At 44.1% G+C, this 26,075-nt stretch overlaps 1 protein-coding gene across 5 annotated transcripts in view; it reads left to right on the plus strand.

Annotated features, from left to right (window-relative positions):
- tenm1 (teneurin transmembrane protein 1) overlaps nucleotides 1-26,075 on the plus strand; it is a 539,174-nt gene that overhangs the window by 133,869 nt on the left and 379,230 nt on the right. For 3 of the 5 annotated variants that reach the window (XM_067997123.1, XM_067997125.1, XM_067997124.1), the window contains exon 5: nucleotides 8,812-8,824. The exons of the other annotated variants lie outside the window; for them this stretch is intronic. In XM_067997123.1, coding sequence (XP_067853224.1) covers nucleotides 8,812-8,824 — 13 coding nt within the window. The remainder of the gene's footprint in view (nucleotides 1-8,811; nucleotides 8,825-26,075) is intronic. 5 annotated transcript variants of the gene reach the window in all.

A 26,075-nucleotide genomic window follows, 5' to 3' on the forward strand; every position in this document is an offset into this window, starting at 1 on the left:
TCAGTCATTTCTGCTGCTGTACGGAAAAGGCTAGAAAACGTGGAGCAAAGGGCAAGGATTATCCATTTTTAGCAACCTATAATACTGCATTACAGGTGCACTACTGAGATTGTAACTGACCTGTGAAATAGTACCACTAAGATCGAACCTACTTAGCTCAGAGGTAAATAATGGATCTCTGTATATTTCAATTCTAAATACCTGCAGATATTTGAAATTGCAGCCTGAAACAATCTTTTTTAGTAAGTCTTGTTGTGTTTGCAATGAGAAGCATCTTCATTGCAATATGGGAGAATTGGATTAACTGCTACATTTTGGGGAATAGGGTAAAGAAATGTTATGATAAAATAAGAAGGATCGGGGAGATATTTCCAATGGCGGGAAATGCAGGGAGAAATCAGAAAAGTGTTAACTGGGATGAAGGTTGTTCCATTCAAAACAAAGGAAAAGATAGATAGCACGCCTTCTACCAGTTACTCAATTTCAGTTTCACTTGGAATATGAAAAAATCAGTCATGTGTCAAATGTAAGAACTGCAGCGGATGAAAAGTAATGCTGACAAATAAAGTATTTCACAGAGGAAGAAAAATGAGCAATGTACATTTCCTATGAATGATGTTGAAATAGCCAAGGATGAGATAGAAAGAGGTCTGGAGGTATTATCAGCCTTGGTGCCAATCAACAAAGCTGAACTATATACAAGTTGTAGGATATTGTATCTCACAATAGTAGTGCTCGAGCCAGGATGCACCTTTAGTGCTGTGTTCAATTTGACCGCTGAGGCACAAAGGAAGCATTCGGCCCCTGAAAACAATTGAGAGAAGAGCTATGAGATTGATCCCTAGTGTCAGAGCACTGAATTCTGAGGAAAGACGAGAAACTCATGCTTTACAGTTTTGAAAGGAGGTGACCCGAAGCAGACCTGTTAGAAATATATAACAGTAAATGGTATAGAAAAATAAATCTAGAACATTACATCAAGCTAACCTGTGACAAAGACAAGTTCAAACTAGTGAAAGGCAATCTAGGAGTGATGTCAGCAAGTTCTTTTTCACATAAAGGGGTCGATTTTCAGATGGCCGAGTGGGTGCGTTGGGGGGTGGGGGGGGGCTCCTAAAATGGCGGAATCCCGGACCGGGTTCGGAGACCAGCTCCAACCCGCCCACTTCTGGGTTCGGGTGCGCGCACAGCTCCCGCATGCGGGACTCCCACCGGCAATTAAAGCTGGCGGGATGCTACTTTACATAGTTATTTAGATAGTTGAGGTACTTGACAGACCTCATTGACTGGAGATTTTGGCAGGGGTGCAATTTTGAAGGATCCGCAGTGTGTTTCCCGTGCTGTGGGAAACACTTCCTTTTGGAGCAGACGTGTTTCAGCCAGCAGCCAGTGGGAGATGCAAAGGATTCTTTGACAGGTGGGGGGAAAACCTCATTTATTGCAGTAGGACAGTCTGTCACTTCAGACAAAGTTTTGGCTGCAATCACCTTTGTCTTTCCACTCAAAATTAGTAATTTATACCCTAAACTCTACTGTGCAAATATATTTACCCACTTTGCAGACCCCCTCAAACTCACACCGTCAGGATGGGGGGCGCCATAGCTGCATTCATCACTTCATCCGAGGACGAGCAACATCACCAGCCTCGCCAGGCACACCGTCCACCTCTGCCACATGGAGCTCCACAACACAGTGCTGCGCCACACGCACCTGCACAACAGCAGGGAGGACAACAACAGAGAGAGCGGAGTTGCAGGATGCACTACCCTCGCCACAGGGTTGACAGACCAAGGCTCAGCTTCCTGGACATCTCTGAGGAGCAGTGCATACGGAGGCTCAGACTCAGTCGCCGGGTAGTCGCGGACATCTGCAGCCTCCTTCATGCCGAGCTGCTCCCGGCTGGCCCGAGCAGCACTTTCTTACCTGTCGCTGTCAAAGTCATCACTGCCCTCAACTTCTTCGCCTCCGGATCATTCCAGGATGCTACCGGGACATCGCTGGGGTCTCTCAGTTGTCTGCACACAAGTGCATAAGGCAGGTCACCGATGGCTTGTTTCGCAGGGCCTCGCACTGTACCAACTTCCCCATGGATAACCTCAGCCAGACGGAGAGGGCAGTGGGATTCCACGCTGTGGCTGGCTTCCCACAGGTGCAGAGTGTAATCGATTGCACCCATATAGCAATACAAGCACCTCCACACGAGCCAGGACTGTTCATCAACAGAAAGGTCTATCACTCTATCAACATCTGAGCATCTGTGACCACCACAAGAGATTCCTTCATGTGTGTGCCAGATACCCTGGCAACTGCCCCGATTCCTTCATCCTCCGGGAGTCCAACATCCTACTCCTCTTCCAAGCACCGAATACCCGCAAGGGCTGGTTCCTCGGGGACAAGGGATACCCCCTGCAGACATGGCTCATGACACCTCTGAGGAACCCCACCACCGAGCAACAGCCTCGATATAACAACAGCCTCATCGCTACCAGGTCGACAATTGAGAATGCTAAAGAGCTGCTCAAGATGCGCTTCAGGTGACTTGATTGTTCTGGGGAACACTTCAATACGTGCCAGACAGAGCGGGACGCATTATAGTCGTCTGTTGTGCCCTGCACAACAGGGCACAACAGAGAGGGGTGCCGTTGGAGGAGGCCCCATCCACATCTGCCACCCACATTGAGGAGGAGGAGGAGGAGGAGGAGGAGCAGGAGGCAGAGGAAGAGGAGCAACCCATGAGCAGAACAGCAGCTCACCTGGCTGCTCGTGAGGCCAGGGAGTCACTGATATGTGAATGGTTCTCCTAACATCAGACAGTGTGAAGAGTCCAGTCCTCACCACCTGGACAGAGGAGCGGCCACACCAGCCCCCTCCCCCTGCACAAAATAATCGTGCAACTACACCTACAGCCACTGTAGAGTGACCCAATGGGTGGCATCAAGTGTGGGTGTTCATGGTGAACCTCATGAAAGGGACTTATTGCACAAGCCAGTCAAGAATGGCCAAGACGTGGCAGTAGTGGTGACAATAATAATATTTAATGTGCCAGTAACAATAATCAAATATAAATAAAAAACATGACAAATCATCAAACACCCTTGTGCATTCCCTTTGTGCTCACAAAACCTTTGCCTTACGCTTCCGGCTACTCCTACGTGGTGCTTCCCCTGTGGCTGCAGCAGAAGTAGTGGCAGATTGCTCTTGTTCATGCCCTGACCGATTAGATGCTTTGAGCCTACACCCTCTGGGTTTCGGTGCCCGTGAGCGCCCCTCCAAAGACTGCTCCACCTGCACCTGTGCAGGGGCAGACTCGACCACCTGGAGAGAAGGCAGCGTTTAGGGTACTGGTTGAGAGGGGGGCAACGGGTGAGACGTGGGAGTACTTTGAGTGGCGTTCTCACTTCCATGTCCCCTTTCGCCACCGTCACTCTCCTGGGCCAGGCCCACATCACTCCTACCACCCTGCTGGACAACAGTTTGGAGGACATGTGTGAAGCCTTGTAAGGCCAGTGCTAGTGTATCTGCCTGCCTGTTTAAGACAGCAGAAAGTTGCTCATCCTGAGTCTGAACGGCCGTTGTCAGAGCCTGAATGGACTCATTTGTGAGCCATGCTTGAAGCTCGATGGAGGCTAGCCTTCCCTCCATCACAGACATTCCCGCACTTACCCGCGACTCTATCTCAGACTTGTCCTCACGTCCCTGTGACAGTATCTCAGAGATTCCCTCCTCTACCTGTGCCACCATTCCACTCATGCAGGAGTTGGACTCCTCCATCCTCTGCATGATTGTGGAGAGTGCGCGTGGCACTGGTTCCAGCACCTCGCAAATGTGCTGCTGCCCCTCGATCATTCTTCTTTTAAACGATGGCCCCCAGGGTTCAGCATCTGTGTCCAGCTGAGCAGAGCCTGGAGAATAGTGCTCCCACCAACGCAGACTCTCCATAGCTGCCCCTGCCACCAGTGTCTGCTTGTGTTCACATATGTGGTGACTCATCATGTGCGACCCCAACTAAGTAAGGACGGGGACCCACCGAGGTGTGTGTATCTGCGCTGGTGGATGGCTCGCTCAGATGTGACGGTGCCCCCTCAGAGGCCGGCAGGTCCTCTGAGGAATCACCCTCCGCCATCACAACGGTCGCTGAAGGCCCTGTAAGAGAACAGAAGGCAATATTAAGCATGATGACAGATGTTGAGGTGCTGAAGATGGCAAGGCATGTTAACATCATTTGCAATTGTGAGTGCTGAATGTTAAAATTCTGTCACCAGCCGTTTGTCGGGTGGCAGTCTCGGCGTCCCCCACGGACAGGCACTCGAGGATGCAGCTTAGTTCGAGAGCCTCCTGCTCCATGTCCGTGAGGACGACATGATGTTGCGGCCCCCCCCCCATCCGGTCTTCACCCTCTCCCGTGCATTCTGGGCTCTTTTCTCCTATAAGGGGAGAAAGTAGAGAGGTGTGAGTGAGGGATGGTGACGTGGCCAACTGCTGAATGCATTGGTTTGAGTGAGGCTGACCGTGAAAGAGATGCATCAGAGGGTGAGTATGAGACAGAACCATGACATTGTATGAGGATTGGCTTGAGTGGTAGTGGTGGGGTGAGTACTGGGGAGGTGAGTAAGTGCAGGTAAGTTGAGGATAAGGTTTGAGTGGGTGTGAGGAGTGTTGTGTTAGAGTAGTGTTGGCAGTGCAGAAGGAGTTGTGGGGTGGGGGCGGTGATGTGGACGACAGAGTGTAGGAGAATGATTAAGTGTACTCACTTTGGCTGACCTAGTTAGGTCATTGAGGTGCTTCCTACATTGGATCCATGTGCGGGAGATGTTGCTGCTGCTGGTGACCTCCTCTGCCATCTCGAGCCACGCCTTCTTGATGGCAGAGATAGATCACTTCCTCCCGTCCGCTGGGTAGAAAATATCCCTCCTCCTCCTCACCCCATCCAGTAGTATCTGGAGTGAGGCATCGTTAAATCTGGGAGCAGCCTTTCCCCGGCCTGCTCCATTCCGTACTTTAGGTTGTTTGCTGCAGGAGCACCATTGGAGGACTGCCTCTTTAAATAGAGCTCCTCCAGCTGAGAGCCTGTGATGCGAGTGCGCAGTCCGTCTGCTGTGCAGTTTGACGACAGGAAACCCGGAAGCCAAGGTAAGTGCCTTCAATGTACCCGCGATTGGGTGGGGAACAGACCGATTTCACTGGGCAGGTTACCCACGGGCCCAGTCCCCCCCCCCAACCCCCGGCTGCCATCCCGCCTCCCTGGTAATATTGGGGCCAAAGAAAGGCAGAACTTACATTGTGTCGTACCTATCACGTTCTCAGAATGTTTCAAAGTGCATTACAACCAATGGATTATTTTTGAATGCAGTTACTGTTGTTATGTAGCTTCTTGTCAACAGATGGTATTCAGGGTTATTAGAAATTCACCAAGGGAATATTTGGATGGGCGGGCTAGATGGACCAAAGGTCTTCTCCTGCCTGAAACTTTTGCAATGCTACTAAACATAGTAACCATTTTCAAACAACATCGCTCCACAAACAGCAAATGAATGAACAGATAATCTGTTGGCCAGGAGAACTCCCGGTGTCCTGGCCAACAGAGAGTGATTAATATGTGGAATAGGCTTCTGGGTAAGGCAGCAGAGACCAAGAGCTTGGAATAATTTAAAGCAGTTAGATGTTGTTGTGGGGTTCTTTCTGGTTGGATGAGGTAATATGGGCTGAAGCACTTTCCTTACCCATCTCTATCTTATAAACTTGTAAGAAAATCGTAGGTTCATGGCTTTTTTTTTGTTCCTCCTGTAAACACTGTGTTAACGTTAATTGTGGAAGCAAGACAAAGTCCAACTTCTTTATACATGCTTATTTGAATCTGCTTTTTATGCAACAGGATTTTTAATTATTTGGCCAAAACAGGTGCATAATAGAAGTCACCTCAATTTAAAGATATTTGAAATGTGTTAACTTTTTCATATTTTCCTAATTCTCATAATCTTTCAACACAAAATACTGAACAATTAACAATACTTCTCACAAAGAAAATAAAATACCCACCCCAAAATTATCTTTCAATGTACATGATATGAAAATCAGATAACAGAAGGTTAGTTAAGGAAGATTTATTTCACACTACCCTTTCTAGAAAAATATTCTGCTTTGTATGTGTCAAAATTTGTCAGCTACTCCCAAGAAATAGCTGGTTTTTATCATTTTGATATTGATCAATTTGGTATCTGACTATTGACTCCATGTCTTCCTTCACCTGTATGTCTTTCCTCCAAACTCTTCTCACATACTTCATTGAGACTATTGCCTTTTCTTGACCATACTATCACAGGGAAACTTGGAGTATAAGGGGGTCACATGGCTAACCCAATATCCACAGTGTAAGGGGTAAGAATCATTAATTTATGCTGATAATGCTGGGACAACTTTGCCACATACAGTTCTCTGTCATTGTGAAAGCAAGATTGAGAAGGGGTGGTTATTGTGACCAAGGGTAAAGATGGGGCTTTGAGTTGCCTTTAAGTGGGTGGAAGTGCTTGAAGGGTTTGAGGTAAAACAAGAAACAGTAAAAAGAGAGGGTTGAGTTTTAAGCAAAAACATCTCGAAAACAAGTGAAAAATAAACGGGGATGAAAAAGTGGGATGAGGAGAGAGACATGAAACAGGTCAGAGAAACTCAGAGCCAAAGAGTAAGGGAAGATGACCAGTGATGCAAGAGGCATTAGTGCAGGTGACCAAAGGAAGGGTCAGAAATTTTAGGCTTTGAAGAAGCTGTCGAAGGAGAGAAGAAAGGTAAGCAGCTAGAAGGATTTGGAGAGAATATTCCAGAGCTTGGGACCAAGACATCTGAAGATTCTGCAACTGAGAGGGTGGATGCAAAGGGGGCCAGAGTCAGAAGAGGAAAGGGTGGATAATGGCAGACAGGCAGGATATTGTAGAGATAGGGACAAGGCCATGAAAAGGTAAAGATAACCTACCAGCTATAGCTGTAGCAAGAGACACCGATTGAAATTCACTGTAATTATCATCATTGCCCATGCAGGAATGAGATTATGATTCCAAAGTAGGAGGGCAGGCAGTCAAGTGGTCATGTGTGACACTCCCACTGAACGCGAGTGTGTTTGTAGGCCTGATAAATTGGGCCCAGGATGACTTTCCCCTCTGATTTTTTACCACCTTTCTCTTGATAATGATCACACTGAAAAGATCAAGAACTTTCCTACACCCTATCATTCCATGGGATAACCATTCAATGGAACAAGCTCTGGATTATACTGAACTGCAGTCAAACCTTTTTTCAGATCAGGTTGGATAAATGACATATTATTTGACAACTGTGTCTATTAATTATTCATTTATTTTGAATTATTTTGTGCTTTTCCTTAAAGTTTTGTTACATTGAAAACAACTTGAGTCAAAGTCGGTCAATAAATTGAATTAAAGTGGGTTTGAACTCTTTTAGAGGTTTTGGCTGCTTTGATTCAGTCAGTGGGGAATGTGTGTTCACATTTTTAAAAAAAACATCTGTACTCTACAAATGTTGCAAAGTTGCCAAAATGTTCACTGAAATATTTAAAACGTCTACTGAAAAAAAAATAGTATCTCGATAGGACGTCTGAAAATAATCAGTTTGAAATTTCCTCCTCCTACTATACTGTTTTTAATTATTCCTTTCCCCTTATCATCAGTCTCCACGTCACCCTCAATTAAGTAAACATTTATTTGGCCTCAGTGTAATTCTGAAACCAGTCACCAGGAGGCATTAGAGTAGCCCAAGTTCATTCATTCCTTTTCTTCCCAATGGCAATTGTTTTACCAACACTGTTCACATCCACTGACAACTGATATCAGGAGAAACTTATTAGTGGCTGCACCTGGCTAATAGGGGGGGAAAAAATCTGTTTGGATTGTTATCCAATGACTCCTGCCAGAAAGTTTGCACATTAAGTGAGGTGGGGAAACGTATTTAGTTGTGATGCCCTTTGCGCTTGAATAGTCTGTTAACACCCATTGTCCATAAAGAGCACCATCGATGGCTATGGAACTGATCCCTAGCAAGAATTGCCACCTTCAGGAGAGCAGGGGAGAAAATGGGGTAAAAAATCTTTTTTATGGTGAATCAGGAACTTAAACCTCTGCTAACAAACTGTGACATATCACAAGAGTTCACTAATGTGCTGTGTCATTCACCAAACCTATCAACAGAACATCTTAGAATGGATCACTATCAAATAAAGACTAAGAGCTTTTCACTAAGCCACTCAAGAACTCTCCAGAATCTTTTTTATTAGGTTTTCAAAAATAAAGCAGTGCATATAGTACTGATTTAAAGTATTTATGGAACATATAGCCATGGCAACATCAGTAATCTGTAATAATTACTGCAGCGCCTCAAATCCTCATCTATACAGCTCTTTGTGCTTGGTCCTGCAAAATGCAGAACAAAAACAAGACAAACATCAGCTGAGCAATCTTCCTGAGAGCTCTTACTGCACTTCACTTTATAGTTCTACAAGAATGAATTAAGATAATTGTGGTCCTTGGTAATAATATGGGGTTTTTGCTACCTATTGAAAGTTTCCTGAAAAAGACATTTTGATTCCAGAAAGGATGATGTAGTTCTCCGATGGCTCAGTGAGCTTAGCTGAACCATTCAAACCAGGAAGGTCCCAAATTGGATCCCCAATCTGTGCTCAGTTAGTTGATCTGTCTGTGGCAGTAGAGGGCAGGGGATTATAACTGGCCCCAGTGCATTTGGTTTAGGGAGGAAAAATCAGCCTGTGTTCCAAATATTGATCACTATCCAGTGACTTTTGCTGGCAAGTGTGATCTCGAGAGCACAAGGCTATACTCTGCTGTATGGCCCTCCTCATTGGAGCTGCCTGCTGACACTCAACATCAAGGCACACACATAAATAATGGCCACACGTGAGCTTTGACAATGAACGTTGGCAGGTTTTTTGAATGTGGGAGGAACTGTACCTCAGCAAACAATCAAAACCTTCAGGAGAGGACAAGAGAGGAGAAAAATTGGCAAGATAAAAATAAGTAAATGTAAACTGTGTCATGGAATCCAGTAGGTAGTCTCACATCGGCTACTTTTTAAACCCTACTTCTGTTATTGAATTAATTAGTAACAACAGAAGAAATAGGAGCAAGGGTAGGCCATACTGAATGGCAGGGCAGCAAGAGCATGAAGATCAACCCCACTTTCCTGCCCTATCTCCATATCCCTTGATTCCCTTAGTATCCAAAAATCTATCGATCTCAGTCTTGAATATATTCAATGACTGAGAATCCACAGCCCTCTGGGGTAGAGAATTCCAAAGATTCACAACTCTCTGAGTGAAGATATTTTTCCCCAGCTTGGTCTGAATTGGCCGACCTCTTATCTTGAGACTATAACCCCTAGATCTAGACTCTCCAGCCTTTCAGCATCTACCCTGTCAAGCCCTCTAAGAATTTTATACGTTTCAATGAGATCATCTCTCATTCTTCTAAATTCTGGAGAATATAGGCCCGTTCTACTCCATCTCTCTTCATAGGACAACCCTCTCATCCCAGGAATCAATCTAGTGAACCTTCGTTGCACCCCCTTTAAGGCAAGTATATCCTTCCTTGGGTAGGGAGACCAAAACTGTACACCATACTCCAGGTGTTGTCTCACTAGAGCCCTATATAATTGCAGCAAAACCTCCTTACTCTTATACTCCAACCCCCTTGCAATAAAGGCTAACATACTATTTGCCTTCCTAATTGCCTTCTGTACCTGCATGTTAACTTACTGTGATTCGTGAACAAGGACACCCAATTCCCTCTGACTTACGAATATTTCTTAGCCTCTCACCTTTTTAAAAATATCTGCTTTTCTATTCTTCCTGCCAAAGTGGATAATTTCACAATTCCCCATATTATACTCCATTGGTGACTTTCTCAACCACTCACTTAACCTGTCGCTATCCCTTTGCAGCCAGCTTCTTTGCGTCCTCCTCACAGCTTACTTTCCCACCTAGCTTGTATCGTTAGCAAACCTGGATACATTACACTCGGTCCCCTCTTCTAAGCCATTGATATATATTGTAAATAGCTGAGGCCCAAGCACCGATCCTAGCGGCAACTCTACCCCCCCACCCGCCCAACCACCCCACCCGCCCAACCACCCCCACCCCAACCCCCCCCCAGCACACCCCCCACCCCCACCCCAACCCCCCCACCCCTTTGAGCCTATTCTGCCATTGAATGAGATCATGGTGGGCCTGTGATCTAAGTCCATATACTCACCTTAGCCCCATACCCCTTAATACCCTTGGTTCACAGAAATCTATCAATCTCAAATATAGAATTCACAATTGAGCTAGTATCAGCTGCCTTTTGCCAAAGAGCGTTCCTAACTTCTCCCACCTTTTGCATGTAGCAGCATTTCCTGACTTCACTCCTGCATGTCCTGGCTCTAAATGTTAGGCTATGTCCCCGCTTCCTAGTATTCAAGTATAGGAGTCTTCCAAAAACAGGTACAAATGTATCGGAAGCCAGAAGCAATAATCCAGCCATTAATCTGTAAATCCTGCAAGGTGCCTTTAAATAGTACTGGTAGGAGTCCTCAAGGCACTCTAAGACACGTTCAGATGGTTGTGGTTAAGACTGTGTGTTGAGTTGAGCGTTAAGTGCCAAAATGGTGTCTATCACTTTAAATCAGCGTTGCACACTGACTGTATCCATTTTCTCCTTACTTTACATGCTTCCAGAGTTCGGTATTTGCGGATACGCTAATACCTATACCAAGATTGCGTCAGGCGTTGCGCCAAAACAATGGGCGCTACACGGCTCAATTTCTAGCCCTCTGACCCTTCCTGATACCCTCTGCTTGTTTTTATCCAAATTGCTACTCTGCTCTTCAGCCTTGACTTTTCTCTTTAGACTTATAAATTTACCCTTAACTGAACCCGCCCATCCCCCCAATTAGTTTTAGGCCCTATCTACTGCTCAAGTTATTCAATTCACCAGGACACTGTCCCAGCCCGTTCCAACGGAACAGCTCCCTCTTTCCCCAGTACTGGTGCCAGTGCCCCATGAATTGAAATCCCTGTCTCCCACACCGTTCTTTCAGTCACGCATTTAGCCATCTAATCTGTTTGTCCCTATGCCAATTTGCGCGTGTCTCTTGTAGTAATCCAGAAATTATTACCTTTGGTTTTCTGCTTTTTAATTTGGACCCTAGCTCTTCAAACTCCCTCAGCAGATCCTCATTCCTAGTTCTACTTATGTCATTGGTTCCTACGAGGACCACGACAACTGGATCCTCCCCATCCTGCTTCAAGTTCTTCTCCAGCTGTAAGCAGATGTCCTTAACCCTGGCACCAGGCAGGCAACATAGCCTTCTGGACTCCCGGTCATGGCAGCAGTGAACAGTATCTATCCCCTTAACTATACTATCCCCGAACACTACCACATTCCTTTTTGCTCCCCCCACTTGAATGGCCTCCTGGACCACTGTGCTGTGATCAAATTGCCCACCCTCACTGCAGTCTTTGTTCTCATCCACACTTGTAGCAAGTTTCTCGTACCTATTGGACAAGGTCAAAGGCTGAGGCTCCTCCACCACTGCATCTGGGGTCCCCATACCTGCCTGACTCGCAATCACATCCTCCTGTCCCTGACCACTGACCAAATCTAAACCACTACCTAACCTAAGGGGTGTGAGTGCCTCCTGGCTCAAAGTGTCCAGGTAACTCTCCCCCTCCCTGATGCATCGCAATGTCTGCACCTCGGACTCCAGCACTGCAATTCTGAGTTCCTCGCGTTGTCGACACTTACTGCAGATGTGGTTGCCTGGGATCACGCTGCTCTCCACAAACTCCCACATGCTGCAATTACGGCACACCACCTGCACTGCCATCTCTATCTAACCTTTTTTAAAATGTATTTACTTAATTAAAGTATTTATGTAATTACTTCATTTGGTTTATTTTTAGTTATTTTTTTAAACTAATTAATTTATCTAGTTTGAGTTATTAATTTAATAAAGTATTTGCAAATTATAGGTTCCTAGTTTAAACCACTCCCTTAGCTTAGAGAGCAAAAAAATGTTTTACTCACCAAACAGTCTCCAACCTGCTGTGCTCTGATGTCACTCTTCCAAATACTTCTATTTGGTTTGTTTTTATTGGAAGAAAAGATTTGTAAAGTCAGAGACAACTTCATGGCACCGTGAAAACATTGTCATCAACACCATGGTGAAGGAATTATTCTATTTGAATACTGAAAGACCTTTTCAGCTTTAAGAAAAACACACCATACACCCACTTTTATTCCATCACCCAGCTGCTGCAAAAATATCCTTCAAAGTTCTGACGTGAACTCTCGGATGGCCTGTTATGTAAAGGCACCTGCATATACTAAGCCATACAAACCAAAAGGCAATGAGTGTTGATTATATTATTGAGACTATTTTGAAGGAATTAATTCTGTTTTATGCCCCCAAGTCCTCCCCTACTTTTCTGGCTCAAATAACCTATCACTCAAACAGAATCTATTCCCATCATCATTTTAAAGACCTCAATCATAACTTCCATCTGCACTTCGTTTAAGCAAAAATATATTTTTGAAGTTAACAGGAAAATATTGAAATGAATCTCTCTTTGTGGCTGTTTGATTTTTGAAGGGTGCTGGTGGCAAGAATCCTCTGAGTTTTGAAATGTAAGATAGTGATATTTTTCAGACACATTTCCTAGTGCCTTAAATAGCAATACGTACTGTCGAATGTCACTACAACTAACCCCCTTGGGACCGACAAAAAAGATAGCTATATCAGAGTGTTCACTATAGTAAGGTTTGGCGATTTGCTGCATCAGAAAAATGAAGAGACGACCAATTTGAATTGAACGTCGTTTTATTCTGTTAAAAATACTACTATACAGCTTGAACTGCTTAATATTATTCATGCTTTTCTTAAATGCACGCTGTTTCTATCTTGTTAACCAGTCCAAAAAGATCTTCAGTTCCAGATAACGACTGTATGAATTGTCACACAGTTGCGATTACTTTTCTGAACTCATCCAGTGAAGCAAAGATTGATTCTGTGCCTTCCTTGTCCTCGTCACCAGAAGTTTCCTCATCCTTTCCCTGACTCAATATCACTGATTCAATAATGTCCTCACCTCTCATTGTTACTCGGAGAGGGGCCTGGTTTTCTTCAAATTCAATTTTCTATTATTTTGTTTCTGAAATTCTCTGTGTATCACATTCCGCTCTTAACAGACGGCATCTCCTTTTGACCACCATATACTGCAGACCATCGAGCATGTTTAAAACAGTTCACAAAACACGTTTCTGACACCTGCTCACATGCCTCATTGCTGTTTGTGTACAGATGCCGAACCATCTTATCAAGCAACGAACGTGTACATCCAGAGGGTTTCGCATTACAGTAGGTTGTCGTTCAATTAGCCTCAGCTTGAATTCCGTTGTTGAATCTGGGTTGGTCTGGGTCGATCCTGCTTAAGTATTCATTGTAGTAGAGCTGAATTCCATTGAAAAAATTGGGTCTTGTCATTGGGATTGTTAAAACCGGGGGCTCGTTATAAGCAGGACTCATTACAGTGAAGTTATACTGTAGTCATCTCTCTGGGGAGTGGAGGCTATCCATGAATTTCTAAGAAAAATATGAACAGGATTTAGAAGTTCATCTGAGAATTTATTTCAGAATAACACTTAGATATGCAGAGAAGGTTTTCCAAGCTTCATTCTCTGGTGTCGGATGAGTTATCTGACCTCAACCGGGGCACTAAGAGTAGGGCAATACATTTTGCATCAGTAGCCCTGGATTGGGATGGGAAAATCAGCCCGTGTTTTCTCTATCCTAATTGCTATCCAGCGAGCCCTATTGGATATTGTGCATGTGTGAGCATGGGGTGGGAACAGGATCAGGTTTAGCTGTGATGCCCTCCATGGATGTGTAGCCTGTCAACACCCACTGTCTAGTGTCATACATGTCGAATGGCCACTTGATCATGGTACCAGAAAGCAATTGGTATCTATTGTACCCCAACAGAAGTCAGTACCTTCAGCAGAGGAGGGCTGAAATCAGAGAAAAAAATCATGAGGTTCTAAAATATTGGATCTATGGTCAATTCCAGTGAATCCCTAAAATTGGATTTTATTTTTCTTGGTAAAGCTCCTACATATTCTGACTTCCTGGAGCAGTTTTTAAAAAATGCATGAACTACTCATTCCTGTAAATATTTCATCTGGACATAATAATTATAGACCACAGAATGAAAGGTGTTAATTTTGTTCTTAATTTTAAAAATAGCTAAACAATGATTTATATTAATACAAGACTTTATAAGAATTCAGAACATTCCTCAAGGGAGGCAACTTATGTATGTTGTTATTATTTATGCAAAAACAGTTTGGAATTATTCTGATCCTACACTTATTCTAAAGGTCACTTTCTATGGCTTTTGACCCAAGATTCTGTAGCAACTGAAAACGCAACTCCTCCATCGTTCAGTCGTGTTGATCCACTGAATAGTCGAGTCACAAAAAACACAAAGGTCCCAGGTCGGATTCCTGTTTTATACTGAGTTATTTGACCTCTATTGGGGTGGTGGGAGAGGTGCTGCAATTGCTCTTAATGCCCCAGGTTAGAGAGGGGAAATCAGGGTTCCTACTCCTAATGACTTTTCAATGCAATTGGTTGGGTTGTGCACATATGCAGACGTTGCTTGAGGACACGATTGGGCCTAGCTATGTCTTACAGTTAAGTAGTCTGCCAGTTCACACATTAATAATGGTCACTTGGGTCAGGAACTGGAAGAACAAGGAGCAAGGAATCAATATCTTCAAGAAAGGAGGAGCAAGGAAAAAACTGGTGATGAAAGAAAAAAAGTTGAAAGCTACATGACTTAGAGAAATCAGGGAATATTTAATTCATAATATTTTTAGAAAAAAAATGAAAAAGAATTGTAAATTTGATTTATTTTAGTCCTCAATGTAGAACCATCACTTCAGCACTCAGTAACTTACGTGTGGTACTTTGGTGAGATTGGAGTATATAATTGTTGATTTTTCATTCCCTATGCTCGCTCACGTTCCTAATCTTCCCTTCCACTCTTTACTTTCACTGTCTGATTAGTTTCTGGTTAAACAGAATCTGTTCTGATTGATTTGATGTTGGGTTTCTCATTAGACACGTTCTGAGTTTTCCTAGTTTGCCAGGGAATTCTGACTGAAAAAGAATTGATTCTTCTCCGAGTGGAGATGAGCTGATTAAATTTACACGGCAAACAATGATTTTATTAAGAAGAAATTTTGGTTCTACTAGAAAACCTGGCAAAGTTTTTTTTAAAAGTTTGATGCATACATGTCAGGATTTGAGTTATAGATTAGGTGCCTGAGGCATCCACTCATCCCCAAAAACAAATATGACAAACAACCGCAAACTGCATTTTTCACATGACCCCCCAAGGAATGGCAAGTACCATGAATGCATTCTTCTTCTGTCCTCTTTCTCTGTCTCCCTCTTTCACTCTTTGCAGCCTGTGTTACTGTGGGATTTGCAAGGGCACTCTTTCGCTTGCTGGACAGTGAAAGAGACAGCTGGGGGGACAAGCCCATCCCATCATTAACTGTGCTAGAGAAAGACCCCTGTCAAAACTATCTAACCTGTGGTTTTAAAGAGAGATTTTTTTAGACTTGAATTATATAGCACCTGATAACATCTCTCACAAGTGTCCCAAGGTGTTTTGCAAACATTAGTTACTGAATTGCAGTGACTGTTGTTTAGAAGAACATGACAGTCTTGTTGCACAAAGGAAATGTGATGAATAGCTGGATAATCTATTTTTGATGGTTTGGTTGAGGGAGAAATGTAGGTCAGGACATTAGGAGATGTCTCTGCGTTTCTTCAAATAGTGCCCTGGTATCTTTAATGTTTAGAGCCTCGATTTAACAACTTTTACAAAAGATGGCACCTCTGACAATGCAGTGCCCCTCAGTACTGCACTGAAGTGTCAGACTAAATTATGTGCTCCAGTCTGGGAGTGGAGTTTGAATTCACAGCCTTCTGACTTCAAGAAGAGTTGCAATCTATAGGATAGACTGTACATGTTAACCACAACCAATCCAGGCCAAAACTTGATCCATTAACAAGTTTTAGTTATCTTCCTCTTGTCTCCACATTTAAAACTCTCCAAAGTTTGAAGTTTGTATACCAGTGAATAACAATCTTATTTTCAGTCTCACTGAGACAATTTTTGGTTTTTCCCAGTAGTTAGCCACTTTATGAGAAGAAGATCATTTAATTTCTCATCATAGGAACCACATCAAAGAAAAGGCTTTCTCAGGGCAACTTGGACAGCCTTACCAACATCGCCCACATCCTGAGAACAAATATTGAAAAAAATCCTCCGCTCATCTTTTCCTGCACATTTGGGTGAGAATGCAATAGAAATCTATGGAAAACCTGAGCCAATTGCTATCAGTCTACTTGATGTGTATTCCTGTTCTGTTTTCCCCTCCAATTTTCAATCTTTCCCTCTTGAAGATAATTGGCTCATTCGGGGGTATGGTTCTACAGGTGTAGATCATCTTCTGATTCCTTGCCCAAATGGTCATTTTTCATGTGTGAGCCCAGACGATGACTGCCAGCAGGCTATTTAACTGTGGGAAAAGTCTACACTCAACATTCACAAATGCGCACTCTCCAGCAAGAGCCACTGGAGGAACACCAACTTTGGTTGAATTTTTTTTTCCTCTTCTAAATCAAATGTTGTGCCCCAGCTGCTACTATAACAAAGATAAGCTCACCCAGCACAGTGTGGGAATCGAACCTGGGACTTTTTTGGCCTATATTACTTGGCCGGACTCTACCTTTACTGACGGAGTCAAGGTGGGATGAGTTGGGAGCTCTAGTGTGAAATCTTAAAATGCAACTGGATCAGACATGTAATTAAGGGATAAATCCTTAAAAACATTTTGTTGCCTCTGCTATCTTACTAGTCGGCCAGAGATAAATGTTTCTAACACAAAGGTCAAAATTTTAACTCAGACAAACGGATGGGTTGGGGCCGATGTTGGGGGGTGGGCGGGGAGGTGGGGAACAACAACATTTTTTAAAATCTAAAACCCGCCTCCATCCCGCCCATTTCCAGTTTTAATGATAGCAAGATGAGGGGCGGGCAACCTACCCGCTGTTAGGAGGCGGGTCAGTCACTAAAAGCTTTGAAGGAGTCTGTGGGCCTCCATTTTTAGAGCTTTTTTGTTTTTAACTCCTGGGGTCCAGGATTCCCAGGCCTTCTACTTCATGCCATGTGAGAGGAGGTGAGAAGGCCCAAAACTGCAGGTAAGTGCCTATATAGCACAGCTTGTGGGCCCCAGAGGAGCAGGAGTGCTTCTCCCTGGCCTAACAAGCCTACTTGCAGCGATTTCCACTCCCCCATGATATACAACAACCCCCCCCTACAAACTATGGCCCCCCCGATGACTCCTGACCCCGACTCCCCTGATGACCCCCAACCCTGACCATGAATTACCCCCGACCTCCTTCACCCCCCCACCATCTAAGACTTACCTTCTTGCATCCGCTTCCTGGCTCTTCTCCCGTCTGACTGTCAATCAGGCTGGCCTAAGGGACGGGAAACCGACAAAAAAAAATAAAAGACATCCTTATGCCAAAATTGTACTTCCGGGTTTCCCGTCAGGAATTCCCCCCCACCTCCCCCCCACCCCAGCTGTCTTCCCAGCTCTGGGCTAAAATTTAGTTAAAATGGGCTAACAAACTATCTTTCTTTAATAAATTAGCAACAACAACAACTTGCAATGATATAACACCTTCAATATAGAAAATAGAAAATGTCTTATGATGCCTCACAGTAGAGAAACAGACACCGAGCAGTAGTGGAAAGGATAAGAGAGATGACTGAAGGCATGGTCAAAAAATTTGGTTTTGAGGAGGATCTTAAAGATGGGGAGAGAGGTAGCAAGGCTTTGTGGGTTGTTCCAAGCCTAGGATCAAGAAGGCTGAAAGTTCTGCTGCCAATGGGAAACAGGGAGGGAGGGAGGGTGGGACTTGAAGGACTGAGGGACATGAGCTGGGACATAGGACCGGAGGATGTTGTAGAGGTAGGACGGAGCAAGGCATAGAGGTATATGTAAATGAAGGTAAAGCCTTTGAAATTGGTGTGTTGGGGGACAGGGAGATTGGCGAGGACAATGATGATGGATGAGCAGGACTTAGTGCGAGACAAGATGCATGTTGGCTAGTTTTTGAAGGGTGGCCAGTGAGGAGTAAACTCCAACATATGTAGAAGTTGAAGAGAGGGGCGTCCTAGATAGTTTCAACAGGTAGTATAGTTTATAGCCACAGTGATGAATAACTATTTCATTTCAATTGAATTTGAGAACTTCTGGCAAGTGTCTGTGTTGATCCAAGGCAGGATAAATCTTTATATTCATTCAAATCACGAGAGATTTGAAACTCTGGTGCCATGTATCTCATTTGCTGAGAATCATTGACAGTGCCTATTGAGAGAAAGGAAATGTTCATGTGGCTATAATCTTAATTTCAAATAGAAAGATTATTTATAATAATAAACCTCTAGTGTTTTATTCCCAATAACATTTCATTTAATAATGTCTCTTATAAGATAGCCCATGGAATTGGACACAACAACTTTTCATCTATAAACAGGATAAAAGCAGTTGGTGCATATTAACTTTTAGATTATGATTGCTATTGCAGAAACATTAATAGCTTGGAGTATTTAATTAATTTTATAGTACAAAGTATAATAGCCTATGGGAAACTCAATGCAAATGCCTATAGTACAGCATCAAAAGAAGACTAAGACCAAACTAGAAAAGAAATTTGAAGATTTACATTAAAATCTTCAATATCTCAGCCTTTGTTTGATACCCTAAATCTTGGAAAGATGTAAAGGAGGGTCCAACTCACTGTTAGATGCAAGATATATTAGTGCCTTCACTTACCGAAATCAAGAGAGCATGGATGACAAAGTTGATTCTTTTCATATCTTGGACTTGGATTCTCTCTGCTAACTGTAAAATAATTTTCGATAGTCTCAACTGGGTGCAAAAGATGGAAGAATATTCCATTCTCCAGAGCTGAAATCTTTTACCTTGCAACAAATATCACCAAAAGAAAAATATATATAGAAACTGTGCAAATTTGTGATCTATTGGGAAAATGACCGTGCCATGTAAAACCCGTAACAAACTGTAGTCTTCTTGTTCATTGTTAGCTCATTTTTGCATATGTTAAATACACAGACTACCCAGAGAAGCAGATAGTGTCATCAAATTCAAGAGGAACTTAATTTATATCTGCCAGAAAAAGGGACTGGGGATATGAGAAATAGAATAATATATGGTACTGGTCAGATGGATCACAGTGGTAGCCTACATGTTCCTTGTCATCTTCAGCTGGCTAACAACTCAACATGAGTCATCAGATAGACAACATGTGTTACATATTGAGCTAAAACAAAAATTTGTGAATGCTAGAAATTTTAAATAAAACAGAAACTGCTGGGAATACAATCCAGGTACATCTGCTGAAGATTTTCCAACCGAGAAGCTAACCTATCTTTCTGCTTCAGATGCTGACTAACCTGCTGTGCATTTGCAGCACTTTCTATTTTTAACTCAACTCTTGGGCGGTATATAGAATCTTAAAACACCCCTCCGCACTGCATTCTGCAATTTGACTTTCTGAAATAGTAATCTTAAGATTAAAGGGAAGTCCTCATTTGGAAAAAAAGAACTTGCATTTATATAATGCCTTTCACAACCTCAGGACGTCTAAAGTGCTTTACAGCCAATTAAGCACTTTTGATGTGTAGCCACTGTTGTAATGTAGGGAAATGCGGAAGCCAATTTGCGCACAGTGAGGGGATCATTATCTCTTTTTTAAAACAGTGGAAAAATATCTGTTTTTCTCCATAATTGATTTCCCACAAATAAAATTGTGTCATCAGCAATCATACATTTTAACGTTGCTCATCCTGTGATTTTGTTAGTGGGTTATTAATTATGGATAAAAATAGACATTCAAGTGTTTCTCATTGAAGAAGGATTTGACTCCCTTTTAGGACAAGAGTTAAGGGGAAGTCAAGATATAGACAGGGAAAGGAAAAATTGTGTGTTCAGTCATTTGAGACGTAGAGATAACACAGACATATTATATGAGAGTTTCTTGGTTCATTTATAGAGCCCATGTGGCTCCATGCTGTAAAATTTCTTCTGTAAAGAATAATCAGTGACTGCCTCAGGGAACTCCTTAGGATTCTGACAACCCTCCACCAATAAAAATTCTGTTAGAAGAAATAAAACAGACACTTTATTTGAAGACTGCCTCAGAGACTTTCTATTCAGTCAGCTTCATTCTGCAATCAAAGCAACATTTGTGGGAGAGGACATCATGGAAAATACAATATATGTTAGGACTGTTGTTGAGTAGCTTAATACTTGGTTAGTAAACAATAATAATATTGGTCAACATAGATTTTCAAGAGTCAATTACTCAGGATATATTTAGAATATAATGGTCCCAGTTTGTGAATGGCCTGGAACAGGTAAAGAACAAGAACAGCAAAAGCAGCGAGCAGGACTGAATCAGAGGAGCTGCAAATGAAGCCAGATACTTCTTCACACATAAAATGATTAACAGTTGGAACAGACTTAGACTTAGGGGAGCGAAGGGTTCTGACAGGAGGATGAATGACCTGGGCATTTTGTATGAGTTGTGCACAACTTGATGTTGAAACACCTCACCAAATTCTGTGTTTATTATGATTAATAATTAAGCATTTAGCCAAAGAACTGCAGAGTAATATACTTCAGATAGACCACAGTGGTCTTTTCCAGTCCTGTACATTCTTGTGTTCCTATGTTCTCCAATATTTGTTTCTCACTTTACCTTTAGTTCTCCTCCCCTCAGTGCAGTGACTCATGCTAAGTAAAGTTGCACTGGCAGCAGCAGCCTTCTGATACCCCACCCGAAATACCATTGTGCTGTTTAACCTTGTTAGGTGGCGCGATCACAGCCAAGCCTGATCTGGTTTTCATCTGGCATCCACAGATGTATACTTCTAACAAGGCTCATTGGATAATGATTTGCAGTGGTAACCCTAACTGATTTTCCACCTCATGTGCCTAGATCGCTAAGACCAGTTCTAGTACCCCTACTGGCACCTTTTCCAACATCAGCTACATGACGTGCTTATTAAATGGGATTATCACCATTTTAGGGTAGGAAGACAAATCATTTTCAGCACACTAATATGATGTGCAAGTGGCATAAATAATGCTTTCATGGCAGGAATCCTTCATCACATTGGAAAATCAAGCAACAACTTTATTTATCAACAATGTACATTAACAAATGCAAAAGTTTGACCTAAACTGAAAGTGCTTATATGTAAAATTTCTTTTTTTACTAATCTGAATGAAATTTCTGTAAAGGAGTATAACAATCTTAGTAAGAGGAGTAATTTGAAAAGTACAGTGCAGTAAATACTGAAAATCATTGTTGTTTGAAAGATAGGCAACCTATTGCGCCAGATTTTGCTGTCAAAATAACGGTGAGGCTAATGGCGCTCACCGTTATTTATGCGTTAATGGTACAGCAACTTCAGGTGAGGGGCAGATCCGCGGTTAAATGCCAATATCCAAAAGTGGCTGTCTGAGTTTCGCCGCTGCGCCCATTAGCTTCATGGAAATGGCACTTCGCTGTCTGCCTCACCATTGATATGCATTGAATGTCGTGAAGTTGCTGTATTTGCATGGTGGATACGCATTAAATCCACCGCAGATATTTAGAGCTAATAATTACAAGCGTAAGTACCCTTTTAACAATCTGATAAGTGTTAATGACCGCCAATCAAGTTCTCTGGCACCAAAAATTAACTATTATAAGTGTGGAGTCTCATTCCTTCAGGTTGTGAATTGTTTTCGGAGATTTTAAAAATATCAAATATTAGATTAATTTTTTTTTCTTACTTTTCCTTTCTGTCTCTCTTTTTTCTTTCTCTTAAGCCAATCTTTCTTTCCCTCTCTTTGGGCTCAATTTTGCCGGGAAATTGCGGGTGTGTTGGGAGCAGGGAGACTCCGAAAATCGGAAAAATCCCGTTCGGTTTCGGACCCGGCTCCAACCCGCAGACTTGAAGGTTCCCCACTGACGCTTCTGGGTGCGTGTGCGCCTCCCAAATGCGGAAGTCCCACCAGCAATTAAAGCCGGTGGAATGATACTTGACACAGTTGTTTAGATAGTTTAAGTAGTTGAACTACTTAATTTTCTCCACATTGAGGCAGGGGTGCGATTTTGAAGCTTCCATGGCATGTTTCCCGTACTGTGGGAAACACTCCATGTTGCAACAGATGTGTTTCAGCCAGCAGCCGGTGGGACATTTTTATTGACATACTTATTTGACAGATGGGGAGCAAAGGTCACCTATTGTAGCAGGGCACTCAGTTCTTTCAGACAAAGTTTTGGCTGCAAGATCTTTGTGTTTTCACTGCAAATTCTTACTTTCCACTCAAAGTTTTTCTGTATTTTTTATTCGTTCATGGGATGTGGGCATCGCTGGCAAGGCCAGCATTTATTGCCCATCCCTAATTGCCCTTGAGAAGGTGGTAGTGAGCCACCTTCTTGAACCGCTGCAGTCCGTGTGGCGAAGGTTCTATTAGGTAGGAAGTTCCAGGATTTTGACCCAGTGATGATAAATGAACGGCGATATATTTCCAAGTTGGGATGGTGTGTGACTTGGAGGGGAACAATGCAGGTGTTGTTGTTCCCATGTGCCTTCTGCCCTTGTCCTTCTAGGTGGTAGAGGTCATGGGTCTGGGAGGTGCTGTCGAGCACGTTACTCATGTTCACGCATATTTAACTACTTTGTGGACACCCTCCAACTCACACCGTCAGGATGGGAGGCACCATGGCTGCATTCACCACTACATCTGAGGACAAGCAACATCACCAGCCTCGTCAGCCACGGCATCCATCTCCGCCACTTGGAGCTCCACAACACAGTGCTGCGCCACAGGCACCTACACAAGAGCACAGAGGGCAACAGAGAGAGAGGAGTGCTGCTTGAGGAGGCCCCATCCACATCTGCCACCCACATGGAGGAGGAGGATGAACCCATGGGCAGAGCAGCAGTTCACCTGGCTTCTCATGAGGCCAGGGAGTCACTGATATGTGAACAGTTCTCCTAACATCAGAAAGTGTGAACAGTCCAGTCCTCACACCACCTGGAAAGAGTAGTGCCCACACCAGGTCGCCCACCCCTCCCTGCACAAATCAGTCCTGCAACTACTCATACACCCACTGTAAAGTGACCCAATGAGTGGCATCAAGTGTTGCCGTTCATGATGAACCTCATGAAAGGGCCCTATCGCAAAAGCCAGTCAAGAATGGGCAAGACATGGCAGCAGTGGCGACAATCATAAAATTTAATGTCATTTTAACAAAAACTAAATATTAATGAAAAACATGACAATCTGTCAAACACCCATGTGCATACCCTTTGCGCTCACAAAATCTTTGCCTTTCTCTTATGACTACTTCTACATGTTGCATCTCCTGTGGCTGCAGCAGATGTACTGGCAGGTTGCTCATGTTCATGCCCTGACTGCTTAGATACTTTGGGCCTATGCCCTCTGGGTTCTGGAGCCCGCTAGGGCCCCTCCAAAGACTGCTCCACCTGCACCTGAGCAGGGGCAGACTCAGCCACCTGGAGAGGAGGCAGCATTGCGGCTACCGGTTGAGAGGGGGGCAAAGGGTGAGATGTGGGCGCGCTTTGAGTGGCGTCCCCACTTCCATGTCCCCTTTTGCCATCATCCCTCCCCTCTACCGGGGCCAAATCACTTCTACCATTCTGCTGGACAACAGTTTGGAGGACATGTGTGACGCCTTGTTAGGCCAGAGCTAGTGTATCTGTCTGCCTGTTTAAGGCGGCAGAATATTGTTCAGCCTGAGTCTGAGCAGCCGTTGTCAGGGCCTGAATGGACTCATTTGTGAGCCGTGCTTTAAGCTCAATGGAGGCTAGCCTTCTCTCCATTGCAGACATTCCCGCACTTACCTGTGACAGTATCTCAGAGAGTTGCTCACGTCCCTGTGACACTATCTCAGAGATTCCCTCTCGTACCTGTGCCACCATTCCACTGATACAGGAGTTGGACTCCTCCATCCTCTGCGCTATTGTGGAGAGTGCAGGTGGCACCTGTACCAATACCTCGCAAATGCGCTGCTGTCCCTCGATCATTCTCCTTTTAAAGGATGGCCCCCCAGGGTTCCGCATCTGTGTCCAACTGAGCAGAGCCTGGAGAGGATTGCTCTGCTGAAGACTCTCCGCAGCTGCCCCATGCCACCAGTGTCTGCTCATGCTCACGTGTGTGGTAACTCACCAGGTGCCAACCCAACTAACTGAGGACTAGGATCCACTGAGGTGTGAGTATCTGTGCTGGTCGATGGCTCGCTAAGATGTGACGGTGCACCCTCAGAGGCCGGCAGATCCTCTGAGGAATCGCCCTCTGCCATCACAGTGGTCGCTGAAGGCCCTGTAAAAGAACAGAAGGCAATATTAAGCATCATCACAGATGTGTCATGTTGTGATGAGGCTACTGAGGTGCTGAAGATGACAAAGCATGTTAACATTTATTGATATTGTGTGTGATGAATGTTAAAGTTGTGTCACTAGACGTTTGTGGGCTGCTAGTATCGGTGTCCCTGACGGACTCGAGGGTTCGGCTGAGCTCCAGCACCCCCTGCTCCGCATCTGTAAGGATGATGATTTGTTGCAGCCCCCCTCCGGTCCTCGCCCTCTCCCGTGTATTTTGCGCTCTCTTCTCCTAGAAGGGGAGAAAGAACAGATGTGTGAGTGAATGATGGTGAAATGGCCAACCGATGAATGCAGCAGAAGCTGAGTATGAAACAGAGCCATGACATTGGATGAGGATTGGGTTGAGTGGTAGTGGTGGGGTGACTAATGGGGAGGTGAGGAAGTGCAGGTAAGTTGAGGATGAGCCTTAAGTGGGTGTGAGGAGTGATGTGATGGAGTAGTTATGGCAGTGCAGAATGAGTTGGGGGGTGGGGACAGTGATGTGGAAGACGGTATGTAGGAGAATCAATAAGTGTACTCACTTTGGCTGACCTAGTTAGGTCAGTGAAGCGCTTCCTGCACTGAACCCAGGTGCGCGAGATGTTGCTGCTGCTCGTGACCTCCTCTGCCACCTCGAGTCAGGCCTTCTTGGTGGCAGAGGCAGGGCACTTCCTACTGTCCATGGGGTAAAACAGATCCCTCCTCCTCCTCACTCCATCCAGTAGCACCTAGAGTGAGGCATCATTGAATCTTGGAGCAGCCTTGCCTCTGTGCTGCTCCATTGTGGTGTGTGGGTGTTTGCTCCAGGAAAAGCCATTGGAGGACTGCCCCTTTAAATAGAGCTCCTCCAGCTGACAGCCTGTGATGCAGGTGCGCAGTCTGCCCTCTGTGCAGCTTTCGGACAGCAAACCCGGAAGACACGTTCAGTGGCACCAATTAAATCGCGATCAAGTGGGGAGCAGACATTTTTTATTGGGCGGGTTACCTGAGCACTCATTGACCCCGCCTACCCCCCTGCTGCCAACCTGCCTCCATTCTTATATCAGGGCTTTTATTTCACTTTCTGTACCTCATCTGATATTGAATTCACCACCTTTAATTCACCCTCCTTCTCAGTCATTCCGTTGTTTATTTCCCAATTGTTAAATCTCATCGGTTAAGGAGATACCCTGTTGCCCTATTCACTCAGGTCCCAGATGCCCTGTTTCCCTCACTGCGCTGTTATCAGCTTGCACTTTCAACAACTTAGTGGGCAAATTTGTTTTGAGCTGAAGGATGCAGGGGCAAGCCTAACTAAAGGCAGCAAAATCTGGCCCATTATCAAATTCTAGTACAAAAATCTCTGCTACTGATTGAAATTGAAGTCAATTTTAACCTTGTAAAAATAGGCTATTAAATTTTGAGGTGATTGCTTGGTATTTTTGGTCATTAATGGAACAAAAGACATTTAAAACGGATACAAAGCCAT

Source organism: Heptranchias perlo, chromosome 15 (genome assembly GCF_035084215.1).
Source record: "Heptranchias perlo isolate sHepPer1 chromosome 15, sHepPer1.hap1, whole genome shotgun sequence".
Lineage (NCBI taxonomy): Eukaryota > Metazoa > Chordata > Chondrichthyes > Hexanchiformes > Hexanchidae > Heptranchias > Heptranchias perlo.